General features: G+C 43.2%; 2 protein-coding genes across 2 annotated transcripts in view; one reads left to right on the forward strand and one right to left on the reverse strand.

Annotated features, from left to right (window-relative positions):
* LOC128738162 (autophagy-related protein 16-1) overlaps positions 1–15,098 on the forward strand; it is a 288,388-nt gene that overhangs the window by 11,573 nt on the left and 261,717 nt on the right. The window lies entirely within an intron of this gene.
* The window catches only part of LOC128738156 (uncharacterized), a 69,986-nt gene continuing 67,387 nt past the window's right edge, over positions 12,500–15,098 (reverse strand). Inside the window, exons 4-5 of the mRNA XM_053833068.1 lie at positions 12,775–14,150; positions 12,500–12,708 (exon numbers count right to left, since the gene is read on the reverse strand). Coding sequence (XP_053689043.1) covers positions 12,500–12,708; positions 12,775–14,150 — 1,585 coding nt within the window. The remainder of the gene's footprint in view (positions 12,709–12,774; positions 14,151–15,098) is intronic.

A 15,098-nucleotide genomic window follows, 5' to 3' on the forward strand; every position in this document is an offset into this window, starting at 1 on the left:
ATTAGTTTTTCCGACGAAGATGTACTTGAAGCTATGAAAAAGTTAAAACCCTCAACATCAAGTGGCCCAGACGGTATTCCAGCTATTATCCTGAAAAAATGTGCGACTGCGCTATGTGTCCCGCTAAGAATGATATTTAACCAATCGTTGTCGCAAGCAATATTCCCTGAGTGCTGGAAAAAATCGGTTATGTTTCCTGTGTTCAAAAAAGGAGACAAACACGATATAGTTAACTATCGAGGAATTACGTCTCTCTCTGCTGGATCAAAATTATTTGAAATACTGGTTGGAAATGTACTGCTACGTGAGTTCAAGTCATATATCTCCATGGATCAGCATGGCTTCTACCCTGGCAGATCAACGACGACAAATTTACTGCAGTTCACATCGCATTGCATTAAAAGCATGGAAAATGGCGTACAAGTGGACACTATTTACACTGATCTGAAAGCTGCGTTCGATCGTGTCGATCACTCTATCTTATTAGCTAAAATTGAACGCCTCGGAGCTTCAATACATTTTACTGAGTGGCTGAAATCTTATTTCGTCGATCGCACGCTTTCTGTTAGATTAGGCCACATTGAGTCCGACAGTTTCACTAATATATCTGGTGTTCCGCAGGGGAGTAACCTGGGACCACTGCTGTTCTCTTTATTCTTCAATGATGTGTGCTTTGTTATCCCGTCGGGTTGTAAACTCATTTACGCTGATGATCTGAAATTATTTCTGGTCATTCGAACTCTAACGGACTGCATTGAACTGCAACGATCCTTGAATTCTTTCTTCAACTGGTGCTTGCGAAACTTATTGACTATTAGTGTAGCAAAATGTTTCGTGATTTCTTTTACACGCAAGAAAAACCCAATATTGTCTAACTATACAGTATCCGGAGAAATGCTCGAAAGGGTCACAGTAATTAAAGACCTAGGTGTACTACTAGACTCACAACTCTCATTTAAACATCACTACTCTCACATCATAGCACGTGCTAATAGAAACCTTGGCTTTATTATGAGGATAGCCAGAGAGTTCACTGACCCGTTTTGCTTGCGATCATTGTATTTCTCACTTGTCCGTTCCATTCTGGAGACATCGGCCATAGTATGGAGCCCCTACACCGAAATTTGGAATAACCGGATTGAATCAGTACAGGCCAGGTTCCTACGCTTCGCTCTAAGGTTTCTACCGTGGCAAAATCCCAACCATTTGCCATCTTATGCTGACCGTTGTCGACTTCTGGGCATCGACACACTGGCAAAGAGGCGAAATATTTTTCAAGCTATTTTCGTAGGAAAACTATTAACTGGGGAAATAGATGCTCCAAACATACTGTCCGAAATCGATTTTAATGTCCCCTCAAGAAACCTAAGATCACGAGATTTTCTGCGCCTTGCATTCCACCGCACTGATTATGGTCAAAACGAACCTCTTAGGGCGATGTGTGACGTCTTCAATAACGCGTTCGAATTATTTGACTTTGATTTACCAAGTGTTACTTTTAAGAATAGACTAAGGCAAATACTGTAAGACGCTAAGTTAAGAATGTGTTAATGTTTTAAATTTGTGCTATATTAATATTGTAATTGTATGTAGTGTGTATGCCTGATAACGATTTGTAATATTGTAATTTAAAATAGTGTCAAAGTATTAAAAGATAGTGGGGTTTTTACGCGCACTTGAGGGTTGACCTCAAGTGGGCTTTTCCCCACTCCTAAGTTTCATTGAGACCCAAAAAGGTCAGATGAACTAATGTACAATAAACAATAAACAATAAACAATAAACAATAAAAAATCTCCAAGATAATACGCTTCTGTTTAGCCTTATGATTTTTCTGCCTTATGTGATATTCAGCCTTTTGGTTTTCAGCCTTTCGTAGCTTTCAGCCTTTCGTAGGAGACCCGGTTTTGTCCCTCCGGTGTTGGGCCACAGAAGGGGGGCGCGAAAAAAAAACAAAAATAATTTTTTAATCGAGCAAAAAAAAATGGATTTTATTTCAAGTTTAAACGTAAAAACCAAATCTATTCTTGCTTTTAATATATACGTTGTTATTTTCCATGCAAAAATCTACGAAAAAAAGACAAAAACAACAAGTTTTTCAGGCTATAGAGCCCACAGACAATTGATTTTATAAAAAAAATTTGACTCATATCCTACCAATTATTTATTTGCCCCGATTTTTTAAGCCATTTTCCAAAGGGGGGGTTGGTACAAAAACTTTAAAAATGATTTGCAATGGCCTAATTTAAAAATAAAAACAAGGATAAACCTTAGATGACAAATCCACTGCAAATTAAATCTCACTATTAGAAACGAATCCTCCGTTCTTTATAATCTGTCTTCTACGCTGAAAAATATTATTTTGGAAAGATAAGGATCTTTGCTTCATACCATGTCAGTAACAGTAGCTTTAGTGGGTGCTTCCTACTTTTGCTGCCTTGTAATGGTTTTTTAAATGTTCTCGTTTCGATGAATTTCACTAACAATATGCTCCACGGTTCAATGTTCTCAAACAAACGGCATACCTATATGCATTCCGACTTGTCAATAGCGCAGACTGGATGTTAGCCGAAGTCTTTTGCAAAGGTTTTGCTCATCTCTTGGTAGATTCATGGTTGTTTTTTTTCCGATTGCTATATAGCTTCTTACTTCCCCATCCGTTCGATCGATGACTGTCACTTGCTTCTAGATCAACTCGACGTCTTTGCTAGCTGGTGCCTAAATAGTATGCCTACTAAACGGAAGAATTGTTCTGCAATCACATTTTACTGGCAAAAGAATCGATCGGGTTTCGTTGTCAGCTTCAGGGCGAACGTATATCGCATTGCATATATAAGAACCTTGTGTGTAACCAAAACTTGACAGGGCACCATATTTTCATGGTTAGAATCGTAGACCGCTCCTTACATGCTTTTTACAAAACTGAAACTAATACATGTGCCATCTAAACTACAGCCGGTGCGGGCACCTCTTGAACACTCCAGTTATCCAGGGCAAGATTTGTTTTAGGCCTGAAAAAGAACAGGTCCAAAATTGGTTAACAAATTCGTGATACAACAACGTACAGATGTCAGGAGACTGGTTAAAACCCCAGCTCGTCTGTCTTTATTAAACAACGGAGTGCGCATCCGTCGATGTTTGTATTTTTACAGGGTGTCCCTGTGTTCCAGCAGGGTCCTAGGAAAACCGGGAATCCTCAGAGATAAATATTTACTCTGGTAAAATCTGGAATTCTCAGGGAATTTCACCCAACCTCAGGGAATTTTTAAAATCTATCGCAATGTTTTTCTCACAGCACTGTACCCAGACTTGGATAACGACCATACTATCAATTTATTCCAATTAAGAAATCTAGCTTGGACCCAGAGTATTAAATCCCGGTGAATCCATGCAGAGTAAAACCAGCCACGTTGGTCAGAAAGCGACCGACGTTGGCATAAAAATATAAATCATCTTCGGAATGCGCGGCTCGGTTTCTTCAGAGTGCGCGCAACGAAAGTTTGTCGCAATGGGCACTAGAATTTGGTGCTGAGAGAATACAGCACACATTGGAAAGCGATGAAATTGCGAGTGATACTCTCCGCTCAACTAACTTTGTTTATAACTTTTTCGTCATCCACTTGTGCTTGAGCTCGCGGGAAATAACAAGAAAGCAACAGGTAAGCGACTCATGCGCGAAGTGCAATTTGCCGGTCGGAAAAATAGAAAAATTCAATTCTCGCATGGAGAGCTCGCCAAGGGAAATAGTAGTAGGTGGGAAAATTTTCTCGTTTCGGTAGCTTACATTAAGACCTGCGGTATAGAGACATATACAAGAGTTGACAAGTCCAGCCGGATGGTACGCACACGGAGAAAATGCGACTATTGTCCAAACTTTTAGTATAAAGGTCGTACGGTAGTTCCGGGCTACCCTTCAATAGCAAAGAAAGCACATTTTCCCTGCAATCTTAAATCTATCTGAGGCCCTATTCTGGAAGTCCGTTTGCGTTTTGCGTACAGCAAAAGAAACAATGGGGCATACCACAATAGTTCAAAATAATGGACGCAGTGGTGAGAGTACCCAACAGAAGAAGGAAAAAAAAAATTCTGGAAGTCACGTGGCACTTTGCTCGGCTGGTCTACTTTTGGTATTATGTAAGTCACATGCGACGTGATTTTGTCGCGTAACTCGGTTGAGCTTGAACCTTCAAGCACCCCCCCCCCCCCTTTCCCGTCGTTACGCCCATGAGTTTGACAATATTCATTTGGTTGGTTTGGTTCATTCGGTTCAGTTGGTGGAAGCTGAGTTTTTGATCACCAGAAATCATAATATGTTTAATATTTTTATCACTGGCATATTGTTAAAATATCTTAATATTATTTGTCGCAAATGTTTCTTGAATAACATAGTTTAAACATTATTTGAGTAACCTGGATTTTTTCCTTCAATTTTGGAATAAACCTGAAAAACTCAGAGAATTCGTTTTTCGAAACTGAGTAGACACCTTGAATTTTTATATTTTAATATAACTTTATGTCGCAATGATACTTGATGTTTAACTCGAACGCTCTCTATAATCATCAGCGCTCTAAAAATTTGACAATCCTGCATGAAGGCGAATATAAAACGCATTCAGCGTGTACATTTTTACCTCTGGTAGTATTCTTTTATTTGTCAGTCCATGGACATGACTATTGAACTGCTTACAATGTTTGTCTTTCTCAGCTTTCTACCCTTCAAAATAACTCATTCATGAATTACAGCGCTGAATGATTGCTCGATTAACTAGTCTGTCAATTTCTTTTTTTTCCTGTGTAGACTCATCACTGCGACCCTATTGTGATATCGCCCGGGTGTTTGCTGTATGACCTGCATTGCATTTCTGTTTGCTATAATCGCTATTGAATGAGCGATGAGGGACTTTTGCACTTTTAAGAGGCTTCAGTGGGTAAATTTTAGAATTCAGCATGAAGGAAGGGTGATTGAGGGGGGGGGGGGGGTTTGAGAATAAACCCATGCTAAAGTCACTTGACCTCGAATGGCTTGATTCTACTAAGATTCGAACCCACGACCACTCGCTTGTCAAAGCAGACTCGGTAACCTTGCGGTTACGGAGCCCCCCATCAGTCAATTTCTTACTCTTGACCGATATTTTAGATCTCAAAGTTTAGTTTTCTAGAATCAACCAAAACCTGGCTGTAGAGAATTAATTAAAAACTGCGGAGCAATATTCACTTCTTCTTCTTCAGCAGCATAGAGCCGGGGTGGCTCGTGCTGTTTCAAGCACTCGTCTCCATTCAACTCGGTCTTGGGCCACTCGTCGCCAATTTCCTAGTCGTCTCAGAAGTCGCAAATCGCTCTCGACCTGGTCGAGCCATCGTGCACGTTGGGCCCCCCTGTTCCTGGTGCCGGTGGAGTTGTTGAAGAGGACTATTTTCGTCGCACAGTCGTCCGGCATCCTTACGACGTGTCCGGCCCACCGTAGCCTGCTAACTTTCGCTAGATGTACGATGGGAGTCTCCCCAAGCAGTGCCTGTAGCTCGTGATTCATACGCCTCCGCCACTCCGCTTTCAGTTTGTACTCCGCCAAATATCATCCGCAGCACTTTCCGCTCAAACACGGCAAGGGCGCGTATGTCCTCCGTAAGCAGCGTCACGGCTTCAAGTCCATAAAGAACTACTGGTCTAATAATGGTTTTGTACATTGTTAGCTTCGTGCGGCGGCGTATGCTTCCTGATCGTAGCGTTTTACGAAGGGCAAAGTAGGCCCGATTTCCCGCTTGGATGCGCCGCTGGATCTCCTTACTAGTGTTGTTGTCCGCGGTCACCAGCGATCCCAAATACACGAACTCTTCTACCACTTCTAGTTCGTCGCCGTCAACGGTTACCGTCCGTGGGAGGCGCACATTTGTTTCCTTTGAGCCTCTTCCTTTCATGTATTTGGTCTTCGACGCATTTATTTTTAGCTCAATTCTCCTAGACTCCGCTTTCAGTCTGGCGTAGATTGCCTCCGCCGTCGCAAAGTTCCTGGCAATGATATCGAAGTCATCTGCAAAGCCTAGAAGTTGGCTACTCTTGGTAAAAATCGTGCCTCTCGTTTCGATGCCCGCTCGTCGGATCACCCCCTCAAGAGCGATGTTGAACAGCATGCAGGATAGACCGTCACCTTGTCTCAACCCTCGTCGCGTCTCGAAGGGACTCGAGAGTGTCCCCGAGATGCGTACGAAACACATCACTCGATCCAATGTAGCTCTGATCAGTCGCGTCAGTTTGTCCGGAAAACCGTATTCGTGCATTATCTGCCATAGCTTGTCTCGATCGACTGTATCGTATGCTGCTTTGAAATCAATAAAGATGTGATGCGTGGGCACGTTGTACTCCCGACATTTCTGCAAGATCTGTCGGAGAGTAAAAATTTGGTCCGTAGTTGCGCGAGCCCCCATGAAACCCGCCTGATAATTCCCTACGAAACCTTGTGCTATCGGTGACAGCCGGCGTAACAGGATCTGGGAGAGTACCTTGTAGGCGGCATTTACCAGCGTAATACCGCGATAGTTGCAGCAGTCTAGCCGATCACCCTTTTTGTAGATGGGACAAACCATTCCTTCCATCCATTCCTCCGGTAGCTTTTCCTCCTCCCAAATCCTCGAAATAACCCAGTGTAGAGCCTTTGCTAGCGTTTCTCCGCCATGTTTATAAAGCTCTGCCGGTAAGCGGTCCTTCCCAGCGGCTTTATTGGTCTTCAGCAACCTGATTTCTCGTTTGACTTCTTGGAGATCAGGTGCTAGGACATCACTATCTTCCATGGGCGCTCCTAGGTTAATTTCCGTTCCGCCTCCTTATGCGACTTCGCCATTGAGGTGTTCATCGAAGAACTGCTTCCACCTGTCGACCACCTCGCGCTCGTTTGTAATTAGATTCCCTCCCTCGTCCCTACACACGTCAGGTTTCGGTGTGTAGCCCTTCCGAGTTTGGTTCACCTTCTCATAAAACTTGCGCGTGTCATTAGCTCGGAATAGTTGCTCCAATTCTTCACGATCTCTGTCCTCCTTTTGGCGCTTTTTTCTCCTCAGGATCGTGGTCAACTTGTTCCTAGCTCGTCGGTACTTGGCCAGGTTCTCTCTAGTGGCAATACTTAGATAATTTTTCCAAGCATTTTTTTTCTCCTCCACCGCTTGTTGGCATTCCCCATCAAACCAATCATTTTGTGTACTCCGAGGCTCAATACCTAGTGCCGCGGTAGCGGCCTCTCCGATGGCCGAGCGTATTCTGCCCCAACCGTCTTCGAGGTTTGAAGCACCTAACTCCTCGGAAGAAGGCAGTGCCTCATTCAGTACTTGCGCGTAGCAATATTCACGTTTATTGTAATTTCGTTTGCCGTTGTTGGCAGCTCGAAAAATGAGTCAATTTTAATTTCAATCACGGCTACCGGAAATGAATGAACATAGAGAACAACATGAACATGCAACATGAACGCAATTGATTCGCTCGTATCGTTGGTTTTATGTTGGCAATGCTGAGTTCATTTCATCTGTACTAGAAGCAGCAAAGCAATATACTGCTTCATTGTATATTGCATCAATTCAGGTGTATTGCATAAACTGAATGTGAGATTTCTAAGCACTGATAATCATACGAAAGCTTATAGCAGCGAAAGGGAGCGTGCGCTTTACTGATAGAGATTACTAATTTGTGGTTGGGTTAGTGCTTTTTTATCTCAGTTCGATTAACTCTACAACAGCACAGTAGGAAAACCACCAGCAGCAACAACAAATCACGTGTGCGCAAGGGGTTTCCAGTGAGGCGTATAGGTACGCAGCAATCAGAGTTTACGTTTGTAATCGTTTACGTCTTGAATACGGGATTGCTTATGTGATTTCCACAAAGGTTGCTTGTATTCCGGCTGGTACCATGAAAAGGTAGCGATAGTAGTTGCTATATCCGTACAGACGTGTTTTCCCAATGTGCGGACATAATCTAGTATCAGTATCGCTCAAAACTATCGATGTCTTACCATTCGCGACAAAGCCGTCCTTCTCGGCCATACACTGGGCAATTGTGTCCTGGACAGGGCTTGAAAAGAGATCGCAAGTTGAATGTGACTGCCGTGAATGCGTACACTCTCCGCATTCAACCTCCACGTTTTGAATGATCATTTGACTGTTTTTTGAATCCAGTCAATCTGCCGCTTGCGCTGCTGCCATCTTACAATTCATGCGGCCTCTCTGCAAAAGCAAACAGTCGTACTCCCGCTTTGTGCGTTCATATAAAGAATCTAAACTGCAAAGTGCCAACTAACTGGAAGCTAACTGGAATATGATGTATTTTTTCGTTTCTCTTTTTGTCTCCAAATCGGCTGCTCACAGTAATATAGGGATGGGAACTATCATTAAAAATCGTTACTGATAACTATCAGTAATTTCAGTACGTTACTGATAACTATCAGTAAATATCAGTAATTTTACTCATCAGAACATTGAAGCAAAAAATAGGAAATTGTAATTTTATAACTGCGTTCTTCATTGTTAGTTTACTTTGTAATTTACCAAGCGGGCTTTATGGAGGCTCGCGCAACTACGGACCAGATTTTTACCACCCAGCAAATATGTTGGGAGCACATTGTGCCTACGCATCACACGAACCAGTCGATCAAGACCAGCAATTGCACTTATTGGATCTTGGATGAACACGGTTTCCCGGATAAACTGACGCTACTGATCAGAGCTATTGGATCGAGTGGTGTGTTTCGTGCGCATTTCGGGGACACACCCTTCGAGATGCGGCGAGGGTTGACAAGGTGACAAGATGACTGATATGTGCATCGTACATTTGGCGAAAGTCAGTAGGCTACGGTAGGCCAGACACGTCGTAAGAATGCCGGACGATAGTGCGACGGAAACAGTTATCTTCAACAACCTCACTGGCACCAGGAACAGGGGGCTCAACGTGCAAGATCACGTCGAAAGTGATTTGTGACTTTTGAAACGACTGGAAAATTGGCGACGTGTGGCCAAAGTTCGAGTTAAATGGAGACGACTTCTTGAATCAGCACGAGCTACCCCGGCTTTAGGCTGCTGACGTTGACTACGATATATTGTGTCATCCACGTTTATCGTACGCAATTACCGACCAATAGATTTAATCTAACTAATTTTTCTAACGGGACAACGAAACTATATCAGTAAAAGCAAAGCCTAGGTGCTACATTCCGTTATCGAAACTTGACCTTCTGTTTTTATACGACAGACTTCGCAGCCAGCTGTTAGAGTACAGGATAATTGCAGGGCCAGTTGCTACGATCCTATTGACTCTAACAGCGTCAGCCGAGATTCGAACATACGACGACTAGCTTATAAGGCCAGCGTCATACCTCGAGGCCAACTGGGAGGCAACTATATCAGTAAATATCAATAATAGCGAACCCTTACTGATACTTAGTGATATTATTGCTTACTGATAACTATCAGTAGTTAATGATAGTTTTCCCATCCCTACTCATTTGGCTCTATAATTTTAATAATTAATGACCTCTGCGTAGCGAATACGACTTATAACCAAGGTTTTTGGCCATTACTCGCCGGATTGAGAAGTCCGAACACCCGATTTCCTAAGCCATTGACCTCGCTGGATTCTTTTTAATCGTTCTTTCCACTTTTTTGACCCTGTTCCGTTCAGCGGTAATGGAACGGCACTTGTATGTTTTCCGGGTAAGTGTGCAAGATAGCTTATCACTTTCCCAAGCCATCTTTATATAACACACTGTTCTTTGCGACACTTTTGCCGATCGCACTATTTCCTTTACGCTTGCTCCGGAGCGCACTAAAAAGACGACGGCTTAACGATTATTTTCTTGATTCTTCTTAAAAGATATTCTTCGACATCTTTTAGTTTACTCAACACTGTTTGTTTACATCTGGCACCCAACAGTATAAGTTATTCAGTGCTGCCAGATATATCTGAATATGGTTTCGCAAGCATAAGAAATTGCTATTTGAAATTTACTGCAAAAATTCGTCACGTACCCTGTAGAACGAGCGTATGCTACGTCAGCGTTTCGAGGGACACACACGCACCTTTGTATCACGCAGAGGATGGCGGTAAGGGGATGGAATGTACCGTATTCGTATATTATTTAACATCGCGACTGAGAGTGTGATCCGGCGAGCGAGCATCGAAAGGAGAGGCATGAATATCAACCAGAGTAGCCAACTTCTAGGTTTCGCAGACGACTTCGACGTTACTGCTCGAAATTTCGGGGCGGCAGAAGCAATCTATGCCAGACTAAAAGGCGAAGGATGAGAGAATTGGGTTTAAAATCAATGCGTCCAAACCCAAATGCATACATATATGGTATAGAGAGGATCAAGAGAAAACAACAGCGGAGGAGTATATATATTCAGGATCATTGGTTATCGCTGACATCATAACGACTGAGGAGATTTAACGACTCACTCAAGCTGTAAATGGATCTTTCTTTGCTTTTCGCAAAATATTTCCTTCAAGGATCAAGCACCATCGCATGATGTACAAAACGCCAATTGGGCCAGTAGTCTTTGAGGCTGCTACTTTGTTTACGACAGGCGTACGAATCTCTGGCGGAGTAGGTACAAACGGAAAACGGAGAATGGGGCAATCGTATGAACCATGAGCTACAGGCTGGAAACTGGGAGAGATATCAATCGCACATCTGACGAAAGTCGAGAGGTTACGGTAAGCCGGCCACGTCGCAAGAATGCCGGACGATAGCGTCACGAAATCTGTTCTCTTTAAGGGCCCAACCGGCACGAGAATTAAGAGACACCGAACGTACCAGATAGCTTGAGCAGATCAGTCTTTAAATGTCGAGACGCTCAAAGAATTATCGACGGGAAGAAGAGTGGAGTGGAGACGAGCTTTTGAACAACAATAGAGGCCTGCATTGTATTGCGTAAAAATAATCTTTTTCCCGCGTTCAGTGCTGTGCATACATAAATACATTGCAGTTTTTGATTTTTCCATTTTTATTTTATTCATAAAAATAATGTTTTACATTATATTGTTGCTTCAATACATAGAAAACATATGCATATGTAATTTATGTATTATTCTTATATCCTCTCGTCGATCTCGTGTCGTTCGTTATGATTGTTGGCCTTACGATTAAAATTAAATTAAATTTAATTTTTACTAAGTTTTCCTTCTTTCATTTTTAAATTAAATATTAATTTTTGACTTTTACTCGGTGTTTTGCAGTATTATTTTGCTTTGCTCATGTGTTCCGCTTGTTTACTTTTACGTTACTTCCTTCGCAGTAAGTCACAACTAATGCATGATAATGAATGGTTAGTATGCTATGAATTATTTAAATTAAACAGTTTGAAGTAGGGGGGATCCAGCGGATGAAATAAGGGAAGCCTAAGTGTTGTTTTTTTTCACACTACAATCTACTAGTACGACCGATTAGTGTATGTACTAAATGTGTTTGATTTTTATTCTGCTATCATTTTCTTATTGCATTCGTTCTGTAACTTTCGATCCTGTGTTACTGAATAGGGTTACAAAACAGAGTAGGGGAATACTTTTGTTTTCCACTTTTCTGAAGGTTACTAATAGTAAAGAAATTATGAATAAAAAATAAATTACGATAAATGCTTAAAATTGAGCTTAGAACTCGCTGCTCTCAATCTTCCGATGATTTTGATTTGTCTTTCCTCTCAGTGCCTGGTGCTTCGTGTACTAGCGGGGAAGACCAAGCCTAGCTCTAAGCTCGGGAGAAAAGGACAAAGGAGTATAAATTTTCGTATTAGGAAAGATATTTTCGTGAGGTTTTTTCGAGAGAAAAGCTATACCTAAGTCGCACATACACGCCTATAAAAACAGACTCACTCACAAGCACACGGGTACACTTTGTTAGAATACTATATCGGTGTTTTTTTCTCTTCTACATATATTCACGTTATTTATGCACACATACTTGGTTTCAACATTCGAAAACTCGCCGTTCTATACTCCAGTCGTCCTATTCTCCCTTGTTTGGATAATGTAAAACATAAGGATTAGCTTGATGTCTGAATTGATTGTAGGTTGAGTGAGCGTGCAGATTGGGCACCGATAACTAAGGTGAACAGTGAAGATTTGAAGGCGCGCGAGTGAGCGAGAGTTTCGAATACTCCTTTTGCCGATTGGTGTGGTTTATCGCTCAGTGTGCCAGCAGCTGCGAGTATTCAACCTCCCGCATCCTTACTGGTCGTATTTAAAAAAAATCATATGGTTGATGTGAGCGAAAAATACAATGAAAATTAGACCATTAAATGGCAGTTCTGTTGCTCGACTTTTTCCTCGCGGTTGATTTGAACCAGCGAGGAAAAACCAGGCGATCTTAATCCTAAGATGGGTCGGTGTGCACTAGGGAATTGAAAAGTTTGCTACGACGACTGTGATACTGTGAGTTTGTGCGTATTGTGGGGATGTCAAATGGGTTAGTGGAAATAGATCAGCCTTGTGGTGGTATGTATGCGTATGATTGTGGGCTCGGATGGTTCTTAGAAGTGCCTGCCAGCATAACCGCTATCGTACAATTTGCACATGGAATCCCCTCGAGCAGCGGCCATTGTAGGGCTTGGCATCACTGAGGAGCCCATCGAAGCGTTTTCGAATTGGCGCTGCTTCCTGCGACGTTGCCACAGGTAGGTCCAAATGGCAATAATGGCAAGCTGTCCGAGCAAAAATACGGCTCCGGCAACGAGAAGACCTGTAATGGTAGATAGTACGTCATTGATGGTATTCGCTAAGGCAAGCAAAAATATCGATCTCTTACCAAGTCCGTTAACACAAATACCCTGAGCATCGGAGGATGCAACAAATACAGTCTCGCTGCTACTAATCTTGGGCTTAGCTTGTTGCTTTTCAAATCCGAATTTGTCAGTGATTTGAATCGACTGAACCAGAAGCATGTCGTCCTGAGGTGCCTGATGGGTAGTTTCCCGACGCTGGCGGCTGAATTCCGTGGTGACATTGACGGAACGACGTTTGCGTCCGTATGATACAATCGAGCGCAGTTCTCCGGCGGCGAAGTCATCCTGGTCGCACTGTACTGGTTCACACGTTGGCATGCACGGTGTAACAAGAGCTCGGAACTGAACCATTTCCGACGATGGGAATTTGAAGGCGTCGAAGTGAGACAGGAGAATCTTTCCGGAGCCAGCACTCTTGTAGATTGGTCCCATGATGAAGTGATCGGTTGGACAACCACGAGCATCGATGAGAGTAATTTCGCTGCTGTCGACGCCATCCATCGCAACCAGTTCGCGAACGAAGATTTCGTATGGCGATTGTGGATCCAGGATTTCGAAACGCAGAGCCAGGGGATCTCCAACTTCGGCAGTACGCATCATTTCCGATCCGTCGCGAGTGGTGATCTTCATTACAACATTCGGAGAGTCGACAACCACCTCTTCCGATAGCGCAGGCTCGATATCGCCAGCAACATCTAGATCGACATCGTTCGAAACGGTTTTGTTTGTCAAATCATACTGGCACGTGACAGCAAGTCCCAAATCAGACGATGTGACGATGGTATCGTGATGCTGGATAACCACGTCGTTTAGGTACCGGCCGAGACCATTTTGACGAACATTACAATCGATGTCTTGATAGCCCATGCGAAGTTCGAATTCGAGAGAGTTTTTGACATCAACGGAGCAAGAGTTGGGCGCACCCTTAGCGTAGACCTTTCCATCGAACAGTTTGGAAGTGCGAATCTTGGCGATCATATCTCCGGCACGGCATTCAATGGATACGTTGTAGCAAGATGACAGTTCATAGGTAGCAGCTTCTGGCACATCTAAATAGGGATCCTGAATGTCGGCAAGCGTAGCGCGGCTGTGGTGAGATAAACGGCACACCATATCTCCGGTGTCACCATAATCGTACGAATGGCAGCGGTACGGCGAGCTCAAGCACAGTTCACGGCACTCATCGACACTAGCAACGTCCTGATAGACAGAGTCGACCGTTTTGAGGATACGTCCGGACATACGTTTGAATTCGCACAGCTTGGTCGGTTCTTCGGCGCAGTTGTTCTCGAGGTAGTCCGATCCGTCAGCGGATTGGAATGCGCTGGATCCAGCCAACGTGATTCGGTCCATATCGGATAGCTCGCAAGTCATCGTCGATTGGTAAAAGTTGGCCGAGCTGTGGGTGAAAGAAAAAACGGAAGAAAACAAAGACGGTTAATTAAAGTGCCATAGTGTGACAGTGTTATGTTGGCTCGTGTTCGCAGATCCTCGTCGCTAGATAGCTAACAATGAATCATAAAAATTGCAACAAATTGCACTTCCGCGTTGGTCATCGCTCGCCGTTTGATGCTTCTTTTGTTTAGCTTGTATACATAGATATGTATGTATATAGTACATGCGCCGTTAGCGCGACAGAGGGCCCGTAGGTTGTCCACTATCGATAGGAATCACGCTCCGTTCCGTTACGGACAGTTAGATGGGTGGACAGAATGGGAAGAAACAGAGAGAGAGAGAGAGAGAAATCCAATAAAATGTTTCATATGACACATGGAAGTCCGGGTAGATTATTCAAATCGGCACATTTTAATCTGGTTTTCAGCTTGCGACATACTTTCCGAGTTTAAAATTTGCATTCACTTGCACGTAGCTCAAGTGGCTTTGGGCGTCCGGTGCAGTGGGCAGACTTAGACCGGGTGAACCTAATAATTATAATAATTGATAAATTTGGTCAGATAAACGGCAAGCGCCTCTTACGGTGGCGAAGAGCTAGTCTTTCTTCATGGTCTCAAGGAGCGTGCAGGGACATGAGATTCAACAGTGGCGATTGGCGACTAGCTTTTTTCTCCATACGGTAAAGGTCCGATTTGAATTCGTTGATCATTTCTTTTTGCGCGTCGTAAATTTTCATCGCCGCAAGAGCCAGCTCAGCGGAATGTAAATAAATTCCGTCGCGTGGCCATAAAATGCTCTCGTTGAGAGGTCCGGTAAAATATTTCACAACTAGTCATAAGTTTCTGGTTACTAGTTTAACAGTCGCTTGCGCTTCCATACCTGTACAAGCAGTTTCCAATAGGTATCGAGGTTTATGGCAGTGCTACAATCTGGTACTAGTAGTGTCATTTTT

Source organism: Sabethes cyaneus, chromosome 1 (genome assembly GCF_943734655.1).
Source record: "Sabethes cyaneus chromosome 1, idSabCyanKW18_F2, whole genome shotgun sequence".
Lineage (NCBI taxonomy): Eukaryota > Metazoa > Arthropoda > Insecta > Diptera > Culicidae > Sabethes > Sabethes cyaneus.